The following is a 24,818-nucleotide window of genomic DNA, read 5'->3' as shown; positions in this document are numbered from 1 at the left end:
ACCCTCCCCTTTAAGTTTTTTTTTTTCTTTGTCTGGTATAGCCTACTAGTTCGGAGGTCTCTTTTGGCCCGTTTTTAACTAAATAAAAATAACTGCTTTATTTATTTAGAAGCAGGGTAATTTAAATTTCATTTTTGTATTATAATTTTTATAATTTTTATTTTATTAATCAAAGTACAATGCCCACAATATAATATTCATGTTGGGCTGCCGAAACTCTGAACGCGTGCATGTTGAGGGGCGAGCTGAGAAGCCTACTAATGGCTTCACCCGTTTGCAACAAAACTTTATAGTTTTGTTGCAAATGAATTAAGAATTTATAGTGCTATATCTCAGCTTAATTAAACATAATTATATTGTATACATGGTTTAAAAAATCTGTAAAAACATTGCACTGAAATGTGCGCTGAAGGAATTTGCGTATTTTAATTATTCCTGTCATTTTTGTGATTTTTCATCATTATCACTTAAGACATAACCGATTGTATTTAAGGGATATTTTGATATAATTCTGTGTGTATTTGTCCATTCGAATGTGTAAGAATGTGAGAAAGCGAGCTCAGTCCAGTGTTCGCGTATATAAGAGGCGGCTTTTGTGCATGCGCTTTGTGTGTGAGTGCGCTTTGTGTGTGTGTGCGCAGCACAGAAGCGAGTGCAGAAGTGAGTTCTATATCGTCTTATTGCAGTTGAATCTTTTGAAATAACAATAAATGCTCATACAGAAATCGAGAAGCAGAATTGAAATTTTAATTTATAACAAGTAATTTGATTCCTGACCTTAAGCATTTGATCTGATTTCCAAAATTGGAATAGCTTTTCGATTCCCAACCATCCAACTAAATTATTTAGTTATTAATTATTACTATGGGGCTATGTAAAATATTTTTTGCAACTTACTAGGTTTATCATGTCATTTTTTTCCCCGATAATGTCGATAATCGTCTGTTACCTGACTGTTGACATCGCGACATTTTCGATATATGATAATATCGTCATATCGCCCAGCCCTAATGTGAAGCTCTGTGTCACTGGCCAGCCATGCAGGCTTTCTCATGGCCCAGCATGCTTAATCAAAATGTAATTACTAACAAAAGCAAGTCAGCGCAGGCACCAGAGGGAGAAAGCGCCCAGACTCCGCCACAATCACGCAGGACCTTAATTACCGTCATTTGCAATGCCAGACATTTGACTGCACTGCAAAGTGGCACATTTGCAAGCACTTTCACTAGAGCTCAAGATTTTCTTTATTTTTCTCCTTTTCAAAATCCAATGTTCAAAAATAATTCAAGAATGCTATTATAAATTCATGTTCAAAGGCACTTGAAATCATAGAAAAATTAGTTTCAAAACAACTTTTGCACCTCCATAAGAAAAAATAATCAAAGCTGTAATTGACTTAATTGAAATAATTTAATTCCTAAGTACCTTAGCCTTGATTTTTTTGCAAAAAAAAAATTATTCAAATGCCTTTTTATAATATTTGATACATCCCCATCTAGACTACAGAGAATACCATACTTTTAGGAATGAATGCCACATGATCATTTACAATAACATGGTAGAGGCAAAAATTATTAAAAAAATTTAAAAAAAACATCAGATTGATTATGGGTGAACAACCCAATGCAGAACCATAGAAAACAAAGTATCAAATTTGAAACAAAGTATGAAAAGTTTAAAGTACAAGAAAAAAAAGAAAATATTTTTTTTCTGTTTATCAATCAACAAGCATAACAATTATAGTTTAATCATTTATGTATTTTATTGCTGATTTTAGTATAATAAATGCGTGCAGTTACTCAAAAGTTCTTTTAAAAAGCCATTTTGTGGCCATATAATGCACCATCAAATTTTAATTGAGATATAACCAAAACTTAAAAGCTTTTTTTTTAACCAAACACTTACTAAAACTGTCTGTGCTGAAATCAGTGCTTTTTGTGAAGCTTTCTCCCTTCCACATTCTTCCTGGTCAACATGTCTCCACATTTCAGTGATAAATTACAGAGAAAGCCATGAAAATTAGAGATCCAAAGAAATGTCTTGTAGAATTTATTCAGGGTCAAATAGAAAAACACATCCAGGTGACCCAATATAAATTCTACAAGACATTCTGAGATGTCAAGACATTCACCTCAGATCGCTGAGGACCTGCACATCAACTTCACTGTACAGTTCTGCAGAAAAAAATCCCTAACTTGTAACCCTGGAAAAGATGCTATCAGTTCAGACCAGGGCTCGCAAAATTTCAAAATCCCTGGTAGCCATTCGGGCAGACATTCTTCAGATTTTGGCAGCCCAAAATGAATTTAACTAGCCCGAAAAAAAAAGACAGCTGAACTTCACTGTGGACAAATCAGCATGATCGAAAACTATGTAGGCTAGTAGTAGCATATAGGGATGTAACGATTCACTCAACTATGTGATACGATTCATGAAACTGATTTCACAACACGATTTTGTCACAATTTTTTTTTTTACAAAATGAGATTTAAGACAAATTATAAATTAAAAGGTGTCCTTTTATTATTTCTCAGACAAAAGGCTGCACATTTCTTTGTTAAATGAATAGCCTGTCAAATAATAAAACTAACTTGAAATTTTAAAACAAATCCCAAATCAAATAAATAAATAATATAAATAAAAGAAATCTCTTCATATAAACAAACTAAGGCTTTGCCTGTGCCCTTTCCATTTTAAATCAGAGGCAACCACTGCATTTTAATCACGATCCAAACAAAGATGCTAAATACATGCTATTTAGATTGTAATTAGATTGTATAAACTTTGAAATCTGAAGCAAAACAGAATGGTCTGACTTTAGCTTTGTGAAACTATTCTACATAAAAAATCTGAATGAAACAATGAAAGCCGACAGGCTGAATGAGACGCAAATGTCACTCTCTGCCAGCAGGTGGCACTTATGGTACAGCAGCCATTTATAGGCTGCTGCCCCTTTAAGACCGAATGCACGGATCCAAACAGTGGCTACGTTTACATGCAACCAAATAATCTGTTTGTAATGGGATTGACGGCTCAATCGGACTGAAAAGCCTTCATGTAAACACCTTAATCGATCTGATTAAGCTCGATCGGAATGAAATTTCGATCGGATTGAAGGGGGTGGTTTATTCCTTTTCTAATACGATTGAGAGTGCATGTAAACACTTGATCGGATTGAACCCCGAAACTGAAAGAACTGCGCATGTGCAATGACGCAGAAATAGCGTAATGACGTATGACGCGCGGAACGAGCGGTTCTTCCTTTTGAATAAAGTGTTGTATAAATGCGTGTCCTGTCATTATAATACTCTCCTTTCACTCGGCAACTGTGAAGTGGAGGACAACCTCCCACCAGTCCTTGTCAACCCGATTTGGGCGCGGGGAGGGGCATTTTTACTGTGTGATAAATATGAGCAGCACCACACAGCAGAATTAATTTAATATGTATCCATGTATGGATAAATATACATATAAACCGCTGTGCGGTGCTGTAGGAGAGTGGTTATTATGTGCAAACAGTTGAGAAACTCTACCTTTGTGCAGTGTGCGCATGTCAAAAAAAATCTATTCCGATTTGAAGCTTGAGACATATAAACGCGCACATCAACCCGATCACTTTATTTAGCATTCATGTAAACACTACATTCAGATTCATCAATCGGAATGAATTCAGTCCGATTGAACCCAAAATTGTGCATGTAAACGTAGCCACTGATGCATATGCGCTCTCTTCCTCCAGTTTACGTTCATTTAAGATATAACCGATTGTGTTTACAAGAATACTTGCCGAGACAGGTATTTTGTGATCATTTTGTGTGCATGTGTCCCTTCAAGCACAAGGAGGTGCGAAAGAGGAATCAATTCAGTGTTCGTGTGCGGTCTTGAAACGCGGCTCTCTGCGTGCAAGCTTTGAGTGTGTGCGCACAGAAAACAGCGCGCGAGTACTGAATTGAATTCTCTTTAGCCTCTCCATGTGCTTGAAAGTTTTAAAACGCTTGAATGTTTCTGGTAGCCCGACTGGAAGACAATAACCCCGGGAAGCCGGGATAGTGATTTTGCGAGCCCTGCAGACAATACTGTAGTCCTATACTTTACATATGATCTACATAAATATAGATAAATAAATACATAAATATTCACAAGTTGTAAATCTTGTGTAAGAGTTACATTATCAAGTTGTAAATCTTGTGTAAGAGTTACATTATCACAACTGCAAATTACATTTTCAACATATATGAATATCTCTTATAAGAAGGCTCTCTAAAATGAATAAGAATAAGACAGGTAGTCCTTGCCACAACCAAATATCTCGCTCAATGGGCACAGCTTGCCTGAGAACAACAATGAAAGCTCTGTGGCCAATTATAAAAGGACAGCCGCCGTCTTCCTGTGAGTCTGGTACTGTCAGACTGTTTTTTCCCCCCTTTTTCTTTCAATCCCCTCTTTTTGGGGGCCCTTTTGCAGCTTTACTTTAGAGTGGCTCCTACTATTAAATGAGAGCCCTCAACCAGGCGGGGTGTACTTGCCCACTCAGACACAATCAGAGATAGTCTGAGTCCACCCAAACACCCCACTCTGCCAAACCCGGCCCACACATTCAAGCCAGCTGAGTGTCTGAAGTCTCATAGGTAAACAAGGTCATTATTATCTCACAAGGACATTGGGAAAAGAAAAAAAAAGATTAGATTTCATTTCAGTATGGATTTTATGAAGGTCATTTTTTGAGAATATTTTGAACTGTACAAAGCATGCTATCATTCATTAAAATACATATGTGTAATATATATATTAAATTGTTTATAATATTAAAATATACATTAAATATATATGCATTAAAACACTAAAAATATTTACATACCAAAAGACCTATGCCTTTTTGATTTCCAATCAGTTTTTAATATTTTTAACTTTTAACTTTAAATTTTACATAATTACAAAAGCATAAAAGAATCGTGACCCGGTACAAACACAGCTCAAAAACAGCACAGCACAGCCAACGTTCATACCAGTTTCTCATCCACAGTGATGAGCTGGGATCCCTGTCCCTGTTGTTCTGCCAGCCTCCATCCTGACGTGCTTATTGACCTGCAAAACAGGAAGATGAATTTTAAAAAAATAATACAGATAACAAGCAGACACACACAAATTTGTAGTTAGGTACAAACAACGGCACAGTAAAGTGTTTTGATGGAGGAGGATGTGTGTCAAGAGACAAGAGAGAGGAAGGCACACAGCTCTCTCCTCGGCCCCCATTAATTCTGCCTGCTGAGTTTCTGGCAGGCTTCTATAAGCCAGTTAGAAACAAACAGCCACTGGTGTCGTCCTGCCAGTCTACAATCACAGCCATTGAAATTAAATAGTAACTGGTCTGTCATAAACAAACAATAATTCTAAATGGCTAGCGATTGAAGTGCTCACGGATCTCTCATTTCGATTTTAAGTGAATGACACACGGCCGGCAGGTGAGGAAATGTAAAGCTGCTTTCAAATTAAGATTCAAATGACTGATTCTCTGACAGGAGACCACAATCCTCCTGTCAAATTTAATATTCATTAAACACAAGCAGAATGAATTTTTAGGTAAATTGTTCAGAATCGTTCAGAATTGTGTTCCTATGTAAACCGGTGCGTTGGATTGGATGCAACATAAACATTTACATAAAGAGTTTTTCAAACAATTTAAACAGAAATGAGCTCTGCTTGTTTCATGAATAAGGCACAACGTGTTATCCAAACAAATGAGTTATGTTTATAACCTAAATTTTACTTTAACAAATGAGTTTATGGAAAGAACTAAAACCTCTGGTTGTCAGTCTAAGTATTCAGCGAGTTGATGTAAGCATTAGCTTGCAAAATTCAGAACTTCTATAACAGATCAAGAAAAAAAATATGTATTGTAATAATCCAAAGGCGAACCTCTCCAAGATCCACCTTTCAGCATAATGAATAAGTTAGTCTGTATTTTCAGCCTTCTTTGATAAAGAAGGTCACCTTCACACAAACCGCTACATATTCAGTTAGAATCACACTGACATATGACACCTACGTTACTCAGAGAAATCAAAACAGTATTTATCACTAATATTTGTCAGTTTTATTTCTATCTGTTATAAATGACTAACATATAACACGGTACTCGCGTAACAACCTCTCAAATCCAATAGCGGGACAATATTAACGTTATCTGTTAGTGTGCGTCACACAGATATCTTTTAGAAGATAATTAATAGATGACAATCTGGCTATGTTAGTTAGCTAACCGGCTAACAGTTTAACTGTAAACAAATAAACAAACAGACCGTGCATTATTTATTTGCACGTAAATATACGAACACAAAACGATTATTTGAATTTCTAGTTGTTACCTGGCAGGATTCACAAATGTTTTTGTGACTGAGTTAAGAGAGAGAATTCGGCTTAATCCAAAGAATGACATTGAAGACGCCATGTTGACATGGACTGAGCGCTGTACGGCAACACCCAGCGTCCAAACTCAAGCGATGCGTAGGCTATTTCCCCTCTTCTAGGAGAGAGAGGAGAAACTTTGAGAGAGAAGGTGTCTGAAATTCTTTGTGGTGTTGAAGTGAAAATGACAGCATCTCTGGATGTGTCTGTTACTGATACAGAGCTAACTCTTTATAACAGCCTAATTTGATTTCGCGCTGTTTTATGTGGTTGCATCATTTGTCCTAATTAAGGAATGTTGGCTCACCCAAAGCATCGAATGAAGCATGCTTAGTACGAACGGGTGATAACTTGTATAAACAATACACTTTCCCCATAACTTAATGCATTACATCAGTTTTAACAACTGCGTGCGTTTTTGACATTTGGTTGGAATCACCAAGTTGTGATTTTTCATTTAACATGAAACCTGTAGGATAGGTTTTATGATGAGTGACTGCTCATTTTGAGAGCAAATAACATTTGTGTAATCGAAAAGCAGCTAATTTGAACAATTAATGAAAACATAGAAAAAAGAATGGAAGCTGTATACTATATTTTTGCAGCAAATGACTGTAATTAGTAGGCCTCACATTAAAATGATCCTAAAAACATGCAGCTTTTATTTGAACAAAGTATAATAAATGTGAAGCATGTCATATATAATACATGCATAAAGCGAAATATGCATAAAATAGCCTTCACATTTTCTCTTTCGCATTTAACTTTATTTTAACCAAATAGCCACCACATCCCAACAATAGGAAAAAAAGCTCTATAGAAGAAGAAGAAAGAAAGAAAAAGCACGCATCCATGGCATGTCCCTTAATTTTAGTTCAGGTCTCTTCAAAGGCTCTCTCTAGATGGGTCGATTTCCTCCTCAGTTCACAGGACTGAACTGAAGCAAGACAGCCCTCTCTTGGGATTTCAGGCATGCCACAGCATAACACACTCATTTTCCGCCATTTATCAGTTCCTGGATCCTTTTTTACTTCTGCATTTCACCATTCGTTGCCAATGGGTTATGTATGCGTCGCCTGTAAAGGGACCGGGAATCTTCTCTAAGCATGAGATCAAAGTTTCTATTGATCAGTGAAAGAAATGAGAGGTCCAAGGACCATCCCCACACTTCAGTGCCGGAATCTCCATTTTGCTTTAATGAGGCCCATTCATCTACACTTTGCAACAGAGACAGTGTGAGTGAGGTGGTCCTGTCTGGGACATAAACATGTTTATTTCCAAATCAGCAAGGAGTGTTTTTGTTTCTACTTACAGTAAAGTTGTAAAATGATGTGAATGATGATGTTCACCTTATCCAGAAAAATGGCATTTAGATTTTCTTTCAAACTAATTTTTTTTGTATCTTTAAAAAAATGTCAAAGCTGTGCATGCTTTATTTTACATAAACATTGTAATATGTATGGTTAAAAGACAATATGAGAAAACCCAACTTGTGCCAAAACAATAATAAACACAATTAAGTAACATATTGTCTCTCAAAGAGTTAATCAATAGGAAAGCAAAAGGAGATAAACAGAGTGGCTTTACTTTTCACCATTTCCCTCCCTCTTTCTCTCTCCTGTCCCATTTGAAGGAGATGTGAGTTGGCAGCACAGGAGAAGCTTTGAGATTAATGGTGTAAAGGGGGGCTCTGACAGCCTTTCCGCTGGTTGCAGTTCTCCTGGGTGGCCCGATTGGTCTTGGATGTCACTTTTGCTACTTAATCTTGTGTATGTGAAACAGCCTGACATGCCTGAAGAACTCAGTCTGTCCACGTCTGTATAGACATCAACCTGTGAGACAGTTACTACAAGGTATCTTTAATAGGATGTCCCTTTGCCACAGCTCTAAGAACCAAAAAAGTTATTAGAACTTTGTTGATAAGATTCAAGATACCATTTTTTAAATCAAAAATACAGTAAAAACAGTAATATTGTGAAATATTATTGCAATTCAAAGAACTATTTTCTATTTAAATATTTTTTCCAATGTAAATAATTTCTGTAATGGCAAAGCTGAATGTTCAGCAGTCATTACTCCAGTCTTCAGTGTCACATGATCCTTCTGAAATCATTCTAATTTCAGGGTTCCCACGCTTTTTCAGCAATCATATTCCAGGAGGACTTTTCCAGGACATTTTTTTATTTAATTACGGCGGGAATAAAAGACAAGAATCAAGTCATAAAATAATATATTCCAATCTCTAGAAGTCTTTAAAAACATACAGTTTATGGCCATGACTTAACTATAAAATCATCTCTCTAATATGAGCTCTTAATTATACATTACAATGATTTTCAGAACCAATTTCAGTACCATAGCAAAAAAATATTGAAAGTATTTAACTATTTTATTTAACTATTTGTAAATAAAAATAAATTAAATGAGTTCATTATTAATGCTAATAATAATATTAAATAAAATAATATTTTAAAATATTGGCATGTATCCTTCCAAATGTTTTTCAATTAATTATTGCTTTAATAGGGTCAAGTGAAAAATGAGAGGATTTAATCACCTCTGATTGGTCATTGCATCGCTCTTCAGTATCAACTTGGTACAAAAGTACTAATAGCCTACTTTTTACAATATTCAAAATTATTTGTTAACAAGTTACTGAATTAATGTTAACAAAGCTGCTTTCCACTTTACTACAAACATTCATCACAAGACTAAACAACGTCATTCAAAATACTTCTCTTAAAAGTTAACCACTGGATAGAACGTTAGAAAACACATCAGTGTTCACACTGTCAAAAGTCAGTAGCGATGCACCAATCTTGATTTTTCATGGCCAACTCCAATACTTATTTGTTGATATTTATTTCATTTTTTTAAAAGCAAGAGATAAGATAGAATTAAAATATGAGTATATGAACGATGTTTTGTGCTCTATTATTACAGACCGAACTCTCTGTAGCCATTTAAAATTAGAGGCAAACACTGCATTTTAATCACAATCCAAATAAAGATGCTACATACATTAGCAGTTTCTGATTTAATTTAGATTAAATTAGATGTAATTTCAAAATCTTAAGCAAAAACAGAATATTCTGACTTTAGCTTTGTGAAATTATACTGCATAAAACATCTGCACGAAACAGAAACATAAGACGGGCTGAATGAGACGCAAATTCACTCTGACAGCAGGTGGCACTTGTGGAACCGCAGCGACACAGCGTTTCCTTGGTTACCGCTGTGAACAAAGCAGCGCTGCGCTTATAAACACTACTTTAGTAAGCACTATAGAGAACCAAGATGAAAAGAAAATACCATCTAAACGTTTCTGAAAACAATCAGTTCCCCCCAGAGATACATTTTTATAAACCCCCATCCTTAATTCAATATTAAGGATTTTCTTCCAATATTTCGCTCATCGTGAATGGTGAGCTGCTCTGTCTGCTACAGTATTTTCTGCTCTTTGCGTTTGTCGTCAGCGTCTCTGGCCTTTGTTAACATCCCGTTTACAGACTTCGTAATATTTCCACACAAATGACATTTTGGAAAATGCTTGCAATAGGCTACAGTTTGTGTGCAAGTCCGGAACAGAGATCGGCTGAAATAAAACAAAAGAGCCGGTTGCCAATCGCGCGTTTAGAGCAAAAACATGCCGATTTATGGCCGTTCTAATGTTTTCTAACATTGATTGTTTCGGGCCAGTGGTGAACTGTTCGTTCTTGGCTATAGGAAAACACAAGTACATTTTTTTAATAATAATTTTCCAGGACAACAACAAGATTTTCCAGGACATACTACATTTTCTCTCATTTTCCATGTGTTTTCCAGGACTGGAAAATTAGTCATCAATTTTCCAGGTTTTCCAGGAAGCATGGGAACTCTGCAGTAGGCTAATATGCCGATCTTCTTATTTTTAAAATGGTTGTGCTGCTTAATATTTCTGTGTAAACCGTGGTGCCTTTTCAGGGTTCTTTGATTAACAGAAAATTCAAAAGAACAGCATTTATTTGAAATGATTTTTTGGTAACAGTGTAAGTCTTTACACTAATTTTTGATCAATTTAATGCATCATTCCTGAATAAAAGTATTTATTTCTTTAAAAAAATAAAATAAATAATTGATACTGACCCCACACTTTTGAATGATACTGCATGCACAACTAAAGCACAGATTGTTAACCAGTTGGGTTTGGTTATGGTGAGAAGGGATTCCCAGACAGATTACTGATCTGCAGCTCAGTTCTCTGGAGAATAGTCTGCCAGCCTGACGTCCTGTGGCTGCAGGGTAAATCCTAAAAAACAATGAACTAGGATTGCTATAAAACAGTAGGCTATCCTTGTTTTGAAGATCTAAACTTAAGATAGTCTGATGTATTTGAAGCTGTAATCGGTCATTGTGGGATGTAGCCTATTTGTATAATTCTTTACCCAAATATGCAAACCTTTTAGCTTGTACAAGTTGTCCATACACATCTTTTTCTTCCATCAGTGAATGAGTTGAGCGTTTAATTGGTCTAAAAGTTGAACATTATTAGCCAACTTTCTATTTCAGCAAAAGATAATGAATCATGTGGGAATAAATGTGTATGCTGTTAATCTATTAGATGTCTTTTCCTGTGCGTTCAATTAGTATTTTAGGCATCAGCAGAGTGGATGTGAACTGGTTTCTTGTGTGACCTTTGTGACTTTTAACCTTAATCCTCTCCCCCCTTAAAACCCACTTTCTGTCACCCTGAGTGTTTTCTCATTATCTATCTCCTCGTTCGCCTTCAAAGCAACAGTAGGTTCACTGTATTTTCATCTCTTTACCTTCTTTTAATCTTCTGACACATGCTGTGGTTCCTTCATCCTGCATTCGAAAGCATGTTTTGAGAAAGTCCACTTCCTGTACACTGAGACGTCACTGCAAAATTTGACTTGTTATACACCTAAAATACTCTGAACATCGCCGTCATCAGTTTAATTTGTAATGCCCAGGTGTCTCGCATCCTGGGAAACTGTGTTTACTAGTTTGTGATGATGAAGTTGATTTTTTTTTTCATGTTTATGCTCACTTCGTGTTTCATGTGTATTTTTGAGTTGTAAGCTGTTCACATAGTGTCGTAAGTGAAGCTGCGGCCGGGTGTAAACTGTTTGGATAAAATGAAATAATCCACCTACAAGGTTTGGCATAGAGCCCTAGAGAAAATCAAATAGATCGTTTTAAATGGAGTAATCAAATATTTACAAGAAGATAACGATTAATGATTCACATTCGGTGCTTCATTGAATGGGGATTATTTGCGGTCTCTTCAAAGGAATCCATGTGACTGGAGGTCTCATGCCATGTTAAATGGTTCCATATGGATGACATTTGGCTTTAACAATTAAGTAATTAGTGAGAAATAATTACTTAAACACACATTATAAGAAAATAAATAAACTGCTCTGTGTTTCTGTAGTCTGTAGTGAGTGAACAGAGGAAAGCGTTTACTGAATTTTGTAAAAGATACATTTTCTTAGAAAAAAATATGCTATCGTTCAAAAATTTGCGGTTGGTAAGATTTTTTTTTTTTATGTCGTTGAAAGTCTTTTATGCTCAAATATACAGTAAAAACTTTAATATTGTGAAATAATATTACTACAATTTAAAATAATTCTTTTCCATTTTTCTGTAATGGCAAAGCTGAATTTTCAGCAGTCATTACTCCAATCTTCAGTTGTCACATTATTCTTCAGAAATTATTCTAAAATGCTGATTGGGTGCTCAAGAAAATAACATGATAATTGTATTGACTTTCACTTTTGAACAATGAATCATAATGAATCCTTGCTGAAAATAATTAATTTCTTCTTTTTTTGACTGCCAACTCCAGGAGGTCAAACTACATTTTAATATTCTTTTTTATTTCAGTGGTGCTTGCCACTTTGTGCAAGCCTGTTACCAAAATGTCTAAATGTAAAAAAAAAAATTTAAAAAGTGTGATTTAGAACATTTTCTTTAATCAACGTCAAATCAATAAATATATTATTGTATAAATTTTGTTGACTTTATTGATTTGACGATTAAAGAAAATTTTCTAAATCACATTTCTTTTTACATTTTGACATTTTGGTAACAGGCTTGCACAAAGTGGCAAGCCCCATCTCTCTCTCTCTCTCTCTATATATATATATATACTGTATATACAAATATAAAATACTACACTTGTCTTCACCATCACACTTTAGAAAGAATCTAATAATCTTTTTTTTGTGTAAGACATTAAGAAATGTTATAACATTTTTTTTTTTTTTTTCTTTCTTTTTTTTTTTTTTTTTACAGCAGAACTTCTGGTAATATCATTGTACACAAAATGTGTGGCATGGCTAAATATCACAATTATGCTATTCCTGAATCATTTTAATTGTTATATTCAGCCAAGAGGGTTCAGACCTCTGAAGTGGGGCATGTTATATAATTTATATCTAATATCTAAAAGGACTCACACCAAAAAAAAAAGGGGACACTAAAGCGTATTCATGAATATGCCAGACATCTAAAAACCTCCAAGAGTTGCTCATAAATCTTTATAAAAGTATGGCTACATGTTCATTATCTTCTCTAGGACTCCAGGAACAATTGCAACGCTACGTCTAGATGTCTAAATCTTCCTCTCAGTATATCTGAAGGGGGAGTTAGTCCAAAGTGAGGTCAGTTGGACACATTGGATTGCCTTTTCCTTTCATGAGAGGAACACAATGGCTGAAATGACCACCACTGGATGACCTTTTCAACAGACCTCATGCCCTCGTTTGATTGACATTTCTCTTTGACGGCAGGGGGCGGAGACGGCTTTTGGTGGGCAATGGGGAGGGCAGATTCTCCTGGGTAAATCCTCATCCACATCTCTTCGTTTGGACAACAAAGAGTGTGATGTTTTTGTCTGAAATAAGGAGCCAGATCCCTTGTGTTTTGATGAGTGGGCCACCTGGGACACACATCTCCATCATCGCGTCAAAAGATGAGAGAGAGAAAAGACGGGAAGAGAGGAGACGAGAGGAGGATGGAGGAGAAAGAAATCCTCCAAAGTAGCTCAACCAGAAGCTTGAATGACAAGCTCAGTGGAGACTGTTCAGCCAAGGGACCAAATCCCTTGTCTGTGTCATTAGACCGGCTTGTGTAACTAACATATGTTACATATGTGCCAAACTCATATGTTTCTCTTTGCATTCATGTTTTATATGATTACGAAAGAACTTTTAAATCATCTTCATGAAAAGTTTGAATTTAATGAATTTTAAATGTCATTAAGGTCAGGTCAGGTAAGGTAAGGTAAGGTAACAACATTTTCCAGTGTACAAATCTTTATTTTCTAAACTTAAAAAAGAAACTCACTGTAAAATTATTATTATTGTTGTTATTACAATTTTAACAGCATGTACACATCTTAACCAATAAATAAAGGTTAAAATTATTCATATTTCAACAAATATCATGAATTATTAATTCATATATTAGGTTTGGGGAATTGTACTACATAATACGGTAGGCAGGTATTCAAGTCATTCCCTGTATGAATTGCATTTTAACATTTTTTTATTAGTTAAATAGTTTTAAAAAATTAGCAATTTAAATAGTTAAAAAAAGTTCACCCTTTGCGTTTCACAAAATAAAATAAAATAAAATAAAAAGTCCTAGTTTTCGAACAGCCTGAAGGATGGGTGATAGGATTTATATTTTCGTGTGAACTAATCCTTTAATATTTGCTCTTATCTGAGTTTCCCACTGCAGCTGATATCACTGATAGCTCACACTTGTTGTTTGCTTTAGTGAGAAGGTGTGTGGTGCCATGCTGCGAACCCTGACATGCATGAAAACACCTTTAAATGAACCCTGGTCGTATGTCAATTTCCTTCTCTCTCCAAACCACAAATACGGGAACACAAACAAGGTCTCACTGACTGGCTTTTGTTCCAAGTCCCGTTGTCAAGACCGACTCAGGATGGGAGAGACTACTGTGTTTATTTCTAATCCCGGGACTTAATAAAGTCACCAGTGGCACAGTATTCCAGTCATGCATAAGACATGGGAGATCAGCCCCCCTGACCGGGGACAAGCTGAAACTGTTAAAAAAGAAAAACCCTTCACAGTGTGGCACGATACTGGATCACGAGGACCAGATGGATGTCAAGGGAACATCTGTTGCATTTCCACAGGGGCAAACCCTCTTCAACAGGTTGTGAAAGCCTGAGATTACTCGGCTGTTTGGACGGAGGGAGAGCAAAACATTCGGCGTTTGAGAAAACACCAACGAACGTGCTTTGTTATCCTTGTAAACAAAAAGGTTCCCCAATGAGTCATGCATTACCATTTCGGACTGAGAGGACTTAAATGATGAGGCGAGCTCACCTTTGAGCAAACACAACTGGGAAAAGACTTTTAAGGGGATACTGAGCAAAAGCGTTTCCCCTCCTTCTCAAAAGTCATCCTAACAAAGATCACCACGCTCTGTTCCAAGTCTTTGTCAGTTGCTGGTGAATTCCTGCTAAGGAACCAAAAATAATCTCTGTCTAGACACAGCAAGTGTGAAACTGAGTCAAGCTAGAAAAATGATATGCAAAAGGAGTTAAGACTGGTTTTTATAAAAGACATCCCATGTGGGAGGGTTTTAAGAGCGCTTGGTGGCATAAAAAGCAAGACTGAAGCCAAAAACAAAACAAAACAAAAAAGCTGGTATGTGATATGTTTGTCTCAGTACCTGCAAGGTGTCCCGTTGTGTATCTAATTACATTATTGACAATCAGATAATGTCGCACGAAGTGGAGGAATGGGGCATTCAATAAGTTGCTGGCCTTAGGGCCAGTGCAATCGGTCAATGGGCCTCTTCGGAGGAGAGACGGGCCAATTCTAACAGGCCAAACTGGTTTTCTGCAGCGTTTCTGCTTCGAGGGTGGGCTCCATTAGCTTGACCAAAGGGAAGCAGAGCGCCCGAGAAAGAAGGGGCAAAGGGCTTTCTCTGAGAGCGGCTAGACAAGAGCAGCAGACTAGAGAGGAGCGTCAGCCGTAGACAGAGGAAGAGCAGATCAAAGAATCGCAGGGGCAACCTGCGTGACAGACATTGTATTAAAGCAACGTGGGTAGTTTGAAAAGAGGTGAAGAAAAAAATAAACCTGGCTGGATCAGGAACCCTGTCTGGGAAACGTTAACTTCCCTTTTTTTAATCTACATCAGACTGCGAGCGCATGAAATTTGTGTTCAAGACAGAGATTAGATGGGGAAGCAATGATATGATGGACTCTTTGATTATTTTTCTGGGTTGCTTTGATTTTGCCGGGTGACAGTGGAACTATTGAAAAACTACTGGTTTAAAGCAGCATATCAGATGTTACACTATATCAGATTTTACACTTACATGGCCTTGTATGAAATTCAAAATAATCACTTAAAATCATGATATTTACAGTAATAATGACAACACTCAGATTGAATTGTAAAGTGGTGGTACTTCAAAATAAGGTTAAAATAAATGTCATAGCTATGAACAATACTTTTAATGCATTTATTAATAAATATTTATGTATTATTTAAATAATATTAGTTTATGATAATTTGATATAATACAAAGAATGTTAATATTTAAAATATTAATTTCCACATACAAACACAACACATTTTGTAACATTTCAAGTGGTATAAATTAGACCACATATAAGATTAATGTATTATAAGCACACATACATTTACAATAGTATCTGTATAAATTAACATTCACCTAAATTATTAAATGCTATAAAAAAACAGTCCAATATGCAGTTCATGATACCTAATGCATTAACTAATGTTAATGAATTAAACCTTATAGTAAATGCATACATGTACTGCAGTAAATTGTTACCCTGAGGATCGTAGGACGAGGGTACTGTATAAAAAGGATCACATGACACATCTAACTGGTACATGGCCACACATTAAATTAAAGGCAGTACAAATATGTTATTTTTTGTTTCAAAAAATAAGACATCAAGTGGCAATATGCGGGCAAACAAATGCAACCTATTTAACATAATAAATATATAGAAACACAGCATGTGTGAGTCCTAAACAACTCGGAGACTCCCGTGAGACAAAATAACACATCAGAGAGGTGCGCAGTCAGGAATCTAAATTTGTGGAGAGGAATTTGGATAACACCAGCAGGAAGCAGCAGGTTAGGCTGCAGAGCGTGGCTGGGCGAGGAGTGAGGTGGCAGACGGGGAGGAGTCTCCGCAGACAGTTGGAGGGCTTAAGCCTGGCGGACAGGGACTTGTCAAATGCAGCTGTTGCAGACACTGATTGATAGAGTTTGTATTCCAGCTCAAAGCTGAAAACAAGCTTGGCCAGCAGTGCCAAGTAAATGGGTGTGTCATCTTTTCAAACAACAAAATTAACAACATCATCTACATTTAGTCTAGGACAACATTCTAACATTCTCTACATGGAAGAAGGAATGATGAGTGCCATGGACACTAGCTAATCAAATAGCTTATTACGCTTACAAATAAGGGGGAAAAATCTGATCTCTTTAAAGGACTTTGGCTCTCCTGCTACTAAATCAGCATATGTGTGGCCCTGAGGGTAACGATTATGTCGGTCAGCTCGTCAAAACATGTGGCTATTTGCATCTATGTCTCCAGTGGGTTATAAAACAATGACGAACAAGTCCAAAAAATTCCTTTTAGCAAACAACACTTCAAACCCACTCTTCACTTTGAAGTTTGACTGAATCATATCCTGCTAGGTAGCACCTCCTTCTCTTCCAAAAGGCTGATGAGTTGACTAAAACTCTCCTTCACAGCCTCCATGTTGTTCGTTGTGCTGCCTGCAAGAATCCATCGCTTTCCTCGGGCCAGTGGCTGCAATTCAAAGTACTTCTGTATCTGGAAAAAAAAAAGAGGAAATGTTTATTCCATTATGACTGCTTTTTTTTTTGGTTTGTCTTTCAAAAAAGACCTTTATTGATTATTTTGCATGTCAGGTTTAATTTTTGTGAGAATACAAGAGGCCACAGGGAAAATTATCGGTAAAAAAACAAAACAAAGACAAGGTAATAACTGAAATTAAAATTTAAATCCTATTCAAACAAAGAACTGAAAACTGAAAGATTTATTTGACAGTTTTTATGTTTGGGATTCAAATTAATCTGTTATTTTGTCTTCATAGTTCCTATAATATAATATTTTATGATACACCAAACATAAGCAATGGAAACATTTTGTTGCCAAATTAAAATTTTTTATTTAATTATTTCAATTTCAATTTAGAATTACTTTTCGTAAATTAGGAAAAGTCATGAAATGTCTACCTGTGTATGTTTTTCAAGCTATTAAAATAGCATTAGTGTTTCTGAGATCCCAGAGGATATTTTACCATAAATCTAGCGTAGCGTTAGTTCTGGCAGGTCACGTTAGTCAAGCTCGCATCAGCTGACTCTCAGCTGATCCCCATCAACCTATGGGAATACGACACCTATCTAAGCATTCATATATAAGGTCCTTCAGTATTATCAGCAGTTTTCGCATTGCTCAAAAGCTAATTACCCTTCTCCTCCTCTGTCAGTCGGGATTCAGCCTTCTGGTTCTCCTTTGAATCAGACTAATTCTAAAATGTGTACATAACATTATTGAACTTTAACGATATCTGCAATGCATTTGTTGGTTCTGTTCTGTTTACCCTGGGGGGTTATCGCTGCTCTCCCTGCTCTCATCCATACTAGGCTGCATGGATGCGCAGGGAGTTCTTGCCCAGAACAGAACCATACCGCCAATCAAAACTGTATGCTAATTGTCAATCATCTTTGACGATAGTGGTCCTGACAGAACAATAAGACTTCCTTTCTCTACACAAATCCTCTAAAAAAATCTATAAACAGTTTTTATACATTTCCAAAATGTAAAAAGCTTGGTATCTGCTTATTAGGTCAAAACGTTACTCACAGAACTGCAGAGATACATTAGTGTCCACTCTAACGTGAGGTTCATGTGCAGCAGGGAAACTATTTAGATTTAGTTAATAAGTACTTGATGTACTCAAAATCGTTAGTAACAACTGATTAAGAGGATCATATGTCAAAGCTATGTGCTCTGAGCTTGATTATATTTTTATGTAGCACGAGCTGATCAGAACCATCTGTTAAATGTGATCTATTCAAGTTATATCATACAGCTTCTGCTCAAAAGGCACAGCATGACTAACTCTAAGTCATAGCAAGGATCATTTCAGCTTTGCAGGAGTCATTTGGGTTAATAAAAAATAACATTTACAGAAGGAAAACATTTGATGTCCTTTCTAACCGATCTTGTATCACACTACAATCCTTTAAGGTCACAAAAGTTTGGACTATTGACAGTACATATCAAAGCCCACAAAAGGAGATACAGCTTTTTTTGTATTTGGCTCCAAAACTCTGGAATGGCTATCCTGATAATGCTCGGGGCTCAGACACACTCTATCAGGTTAAATCTACATTAAAGACACATCTCTTTAGCCAAACTGTCACATATTGCATCTCATTACCTAGCATTTCAGTTATGTCTGGAGAAACTCTAAATGCATGTTGATCATCTCTGCCTGCAGCTTTATATCTCAGAATGTCCCTCCCAAAGTTACTTCAAAGAGACTTCACAAGCTCCAGTTTGCAGATGATTCCAACCATGGATGGAAAGATCCTTATTTCACAATCATTAAAATCACAAGCTGTATTTACTGCCTTAATAATTTATTGCCAGACCTTGGGAAAATATTAGGAGTGCCACAACAATGTAACGTTTAGTTCACATGCTTCACATTGCACACAGTCATTTCCACACTCACCACCACTTCATCAAGCTATACAGCATTTAAATAGTCTAAGAAGAAAAAAATTCTATGATATATTCATATTGAAAGGCATCACCAGCTTTTTGTTTAGTTTGGAGTGACAAATCGTACCAGCATACTTTGAAGTCAAAATGTGTGCCTGCTCTGCAACATGCATACAGATTTGTAGATGTGTATATAATATTGTTATATGGCATTATTTTATTGCCAGAGGAGAAAGGGATACAAAGATCAACAGTGACTGTAAAGACATTTATAGTGTTACAAAGGATTTCTATTTCAAACAAATGACGTTCTTTTATATTCACCACTGAATCCTGAAAAAAAATAATCACAGCTTCCACAAAAATATTAAGTAGCACAACTGTTTTCAACATTGAAAATAATAAATGTTTTGGTAACACTTTACTTAAGGACTTTACATACAATGCATTATAAAAGTAGTTTTAATGCATTAATTATGTCTTGTAATGCACCTTATAATGCATTGGATGATCTCGTGAATAATTGTAACCACAGTTTTAATACATTATAATACGTATCTATTCGTTGTTACACCTTTAGAAAGTATAATGCAGTAAAACATACGAAAAACAAACCTTCAAATATTACAATGCATTTTAACTTTGGTTACAATTATATATGAAATTATATATATATATATATATATATATATATATTAGCATCAATTCAGCATATTAGAATGATTTCTGAAGGATCATGTAACACCGAAGACTGAAGTAACTGCTGCTGAAAATTCAGCTTTGCCATCACAGGAATCAGGGGTGGACTTAACCAATAAGCGAGGTAAGCGGCCGCTTAGGGTCCCAGGGGGCCCCATCTGATTTTGGCTAAACATATTTGGCAAACGCTCCAGTGTGTATTTGTGTTCTGGAGAGCATCAAATGTTCACTCACCGCTCAGTTTTTGTCAAGTGCTGAGCTCTGCAAGCTCGCGAATCCTCTCATTATAACAACGTGTAGATACGATGTAAATAAGAGATTCATTGTGCAGTGCAGACAGCTTCATTAATTAATGGGACATCGTGAGATCGCGATGAACTGAAGTGAATGCCAGCTATTAGTGATTGTAGAGGGAGCGCTCTTTGCACATAGGCTGTATAATCCTGTCTGACTGTCTCAGAATGGATATATTAACCTCAGAGAAGAAAGTATTGTTTCGTGTCATGATTTTATTTGTCTTGATGTTTCAAAATGACTTGTTTTGTGCTTTTCCTATGCGCACCGGCGCAAACTGCTGCGCACTCATACAAATGCACGAATGCGATAACTGGAGATTTTCGCTTAATATTAGATTACATTTTCGATTTGTTTCTTGGCAAACCCGTATGCCTTAAGAACACTTGGAATACAGAACGAGTTGCTCATAGATAAGATAATTTTATGACATTTGAATCGTTTTTGTAAAAAGATTGAAGAAGGTTACAATTCATTAAATTCATTAAGTGCAAGCATTTTTTTTTAAAGTCTTCTTTTGTGATCTGAAAAAATAAGCCTAAAATGGCTTTAGAACAGCATCAGGTTGACTAATTATTTACTTAAGTTGTGAAGAGGTACATAAACTATAAACTATGAGAAAGAGAGCGAGCAAAAATAAGGGTTATGCGTAAAAGAGCACATAGTTATTGTGTTGGGGCCCCATACCTGAAATTTGCTTTGACAAATTTGCTTAGGGCCCCAAATTCACTAAGTCCGCCCCTGACAGGAATAAATTACTTAGAAATAAATATAATAAAATATAAAACAGTTCTTTAAATTGCAATAATATTTCATAATATTACTGTTTGTCCTGTATTTTTGTTCAAATAAATACAGCCTTGGTGAGCATAAGAGACTTCTTTCAAAAAGACATGAAAAAATATTACAGACCCTAAACTTCTGAACAGCAGTGTTCTTTTTCTTCTTCTTCTTCTTCTTCTTTTTCTGAATGAGCCTAACTGATATGAGATAATGAGATATGAGACATGGTGAAACCATGATATCCATAAACATTTACTGTAGATACAGTAAGATAGTCATCTATTATCCACCATTTACCTTCCTCAAAACAAAAGAGATGCAGCATCAGATGTCCCTAACCAAATGAGATAACCTGCAAAGTGTTAGTAGATTAAAGTACAAGGAAATACAGTTCATGGGGCAGATAATGTCAGACCAGAGGATATGTTGCTACAACAAACAGATGCAACTATGTCTATCGTTTCGCATTCTGCAAGTATGATGGACACTCGCTGCCAAACTGATGATAACAGGCAGAAAGACCTGAAAAATGTAATCAAACTGTTCAGTGTGATGAGTCTTTTGTCCAACATGCTGTAAGTGAATCCTCCTCAAAAAGAATCACAAATGAAGCACTTGTTTTTGCAGCGCAGGCATATAACTGTGCCATGTTGGGATTTATTAGTGTCTGCTGTTTTCATGATGGCCTACTTCACTGAATCAGAAGATTGTGTCTCGTCTTTCCTCTTTAGGGGGCACTGAGCTGTGCCTCGCTCATAGTGTAACAGGAGTTTAATGACAGATTAGGTCACTTCAACCCAGGGCCTGACCGACCCAAACAGTGTTAACAAATCCGTCTTGGTAAAAGGAGCTGCCCCGGGCCTGGCTTACAAGTCTGTCTGTCCGTCTGTCTGCAGCAGGCCCCCTTCTGGAGAACACATGGCTTGCACTGAATCTTTTAGTTTACGTAAATGAGGGAAACAAAAGCACAAGAACATCTTTCTTTCTCATAAATGAATAAAATTAAGTGTAAATTTGGACATTTTTTGGCTTCATTCACATTGGTTTGAAGTTGCATGACAACTTAGGCAAGCCTTGCACCACGGTGGCAGATGGCTGTTGGGCTGACCACTGTGTCATACGGTCAAGCCTTCAGGTCACTGAGACCAATGAGAGGCCTAGCTGAACACAGAGAGCAGCTTACAGCTTTGAAAGGTTGCTGTGCTGTCTAGTGCCAGAAATTTCTCTTAAAGTCACTATGGACAGAGTGGGAGAATGAAAACACCACTGTATTCAATCATGGCTCATCCCATTTAAATGTAGTGAAGCCATGTTGAGCAAATAAAATATTAGTGCCTTTTGACCTTATGTAAAGTAAATTGTATGACAATCAGAATCAGCTGGACTATAAATGTTGGGTTTAAGGCATTTTTCAACGTTTCTAGTTAAATACATTCATATAAATTTCAGTTGATTTTATTTGTGCATTTTCCTTTGAGTTCTGCATCCTTTTTGGGACAGTGTATGTTGCATTCATTAGGTATTTTTTATGTAATATTGAAAGCAGAAAAATGTGTGCATTTATTGGTTTTTAGTTTTTTCAAAAAACAAAACAATAATATGGCTGTCACGAGACTGTAAGGGAGGCAAAGGTTAGGATCCAAATGCAGAAGTTTAATGATGTAAAAGGAGTAATCCACAATCGTAGTCAGACAGGCATGAGGCCATACACAAAATCAGTCCAAGCATTGGCATGGTAAGGAGCTCAGGAAAACAGAGCAATCCTGGCTATCAGGCTTAAAAAAAAAAAAAAACAAGACCCAAGATAGAACTGTGACACTTTAAGACTTCACAATCAATAGCAGAAACAAACAGGCTTATGTAAGCAGAGGTAACAAGATAATTAGGAACAGGTGTTCAGTCAGGCAGTGGCTTGTGGGAAATGAAGTCCATGACACAATGACATAGAATGGAGTGCCCTCTGGTGGGCAACCAGAGCACTCCATCAGACCATTATTACATAGCTAGTCCCCTCTTACCCCCCATCCACCCCCACCCCCAGCGGCTTCCAGGCACTTCTAAACATAAAACTACAACGCAGCAGAATTGACGAGACTACAGACCCCCACGGCAGAGCAAATGACCACCATAATAGAACAAACAGGACCGAAGATCCCCACAGCTGAGCAGATGACCACCACAGCAGTGCAGATGGGACTGAAGACCCCCTGGGCGGAGTCAAAGACCACCAGGGGAGATCTGGCAGAATTGGAGACCACCACGGCTTATCAGGGAAAACTGAAACACAGCTCATAGAGGTTAGCATTGGCCTCAAGGGCTGTATCAGGACAGGCAGACAGTTCAGAGACGACCTCCGTGGTCGCTACGTGGCAGGCAGAGAGCTCAGAGACAGCATCTTCGGCCGTGACAACGCAGGCTGAGGGTTCAGAGACAGCCTCCTTGGACCTCCTTGTCCACAACAGGATAGGCTGAGAGCTCAGAGACTACGACAATGGTCATTACTGGACAGACGAAGAATTCAGAAACTGCCTCCTTGGCCGCGACAGGACAGGCAAAGTGTTCAGGGACAGGCCGCTTTGGCCGTGACAAGATAGGCAAAGAGCTCAGAGATGGCCTCCTTGACTGTGATAAGGTAGACTGAGTTCAAAGACTGCCTCTTTGGCCTTGACAGGACTGGCGAAGATCTCAGAGACGGTCTCCTTGGCTGTGACAGGACAGGCAAAGGGTTCAGGGACAGGCCTCTTTGGCCGTGACAGGACAGGTAGGGAACTCACAGGCTGGTACCAACACAGGACTGAGCTCTGGGGCTTGAATGTACTCTGGCACAGATTCACGGACTGGAGCAGGCCCTGGAGATGATTAATGGATTGGAGCGGGCTCTGGAGCTGATTCATGGGCTGAAGCGGACTCTGGAGCAGATCCATGGACTGGAGCAGGCTCTGGATTGGACTCATGGACTGGAGCGGGCTCTGGAGCGGACTCATGGATTGGAGAGGATGCCACCACCTCAGAAGTGTGAATGGCCCAGACACACAAAATGGTAACCGCCATTACTGGGAGAGCAGTGGAAGGTGGGAGAGCCTCTAAGATCGCTGGGCTTGAGAGCGCCGAGATGACCAGGATGCCTGCTGCTCACACCGACATCAGCAGTGGGTCTGCCACACAGGACATTAGTCTTGGTTGCCTGGTCACTGTCTTACTAGCTTCAAGTGCAACATTCATGAGGACTGGGAACACTGGCATGATGTACATGATGGCTGAAGACTCTGGCATAATGTCCATGACAGCTGGAGATTCTGGCATGGCACTAGGTTGGTGGCCTTCTTGTGAAGAGTCTCTGGACTGGCGGCCATCTTGCAAAGAGGCTCTAGGTTGGTGGCCTTCTTGTGGAGAGGTTCTGGACTGGCGGCCATCTTGTGGAGCGACACTCTGGAGTGGTGGCCATGTTGGCTGATGATGTTGTGAAGAGGATACGGCTTGGCAGGCATGACGTGAGCAGGCTTTGGCTTGGTAGGCTTGACAGCAGTAACATAACAAAAAAGACATACCTCATTATAAGGAGTAAGATGTGCCAGTTAAAGAAAGTCCCCCATGTAGCTCTCAATCGAGCAATTTCCTTGGCGGAGACGTATTAACTTAACCGCTGGATCCATGAAGTGGTGAAGTGTTGTGTCACGAGACTGCAAGGGATGTGAAGGTTAGGATCCAAATGCATTAGTTTAATGGAGTAAAAGGAGTAATCCACAATCGTAGTCAGACAGGCATGAGGGCATACACAAAACCAGTCCAAACACTGGCATAGTAAGGAGCTCAGGAAAACAGAGCAATCCTGGCTATCAG

At 37.5% G+C, this 24,818-nt stretch overlaps 2 protein-coding genes across 2 annotated transcripts in view; both read right to left on the bottom strand.

Annotated features, from left to right (window-relative positions):
- The window catches only part of LOC107708631 (NADH dehydrogenase [ubiquinone] iron-sulfur protein 4, mitochondrial-like), a 23,520-nt gene extending 16,884 nt beyond the window's left edge, over positions 1-6,636 (bottom strand). The window contains exons 1-2 of the mRNA XM_016512909.1: positions 6,366-6,636; positions 5,007-5,085 (exon numbers count right to left, since the gene is read on the bottom strand). Of these exons, the coding sequence (XP_016368395.1) occupies positions 5,007-5,085; positions 6,366-6,448 (162 nt within the window). The 5' untranslated portion in view covers positions 6,449-6,636. The remainder of the gene's footprint in view (positions 1-5,006; positions 5,086-6,365) is intronic.
- Positions 6,637-16,814: 10,178 nt separating this feature from the next.
- Positions 16,815-24,818, bottom strand: part of LOC107708616 (ADP-ribosylation factor-like protein 15) — a 104,956-nt gene continuing 96,952 nt past the window's right edge. Inside the window, exon 6 of the mRNA XM_016512894.1 lies at positions 16,815-17,279. Within this exon, the coding sequence (XP_016368380.1) occupies positions 17,127-17,279 (153 nt within the window). The 3' untranslated portion in view covers positions 16,815-17,126. The remainder of the gene's footprint in view (positions 17,280-24,818) is intronic.

The sequence above is a fragment of the Sinocyclocheilus rhinocerous genome, unplaced genomic scaffold (genome assembly GCF_001515625.1).
Source record: "Sinocyclocheilus rhinocerous isolate Xijiao unplaced genomic scaffold, SAMN03320098_v1.1 scaffold1858, whole genome shotgun sequence".
Lineage (NCBI taxonomy): Eukaryota > Metazoa > Chordata > Actinopteri > Cypriniformes > Cyprinidae > Sinocyclocheilus > Sinocyclocheilus rhinocerous.
This window is presented reverse-complemented; position numbering and strand designations above follow the sequence as displayed.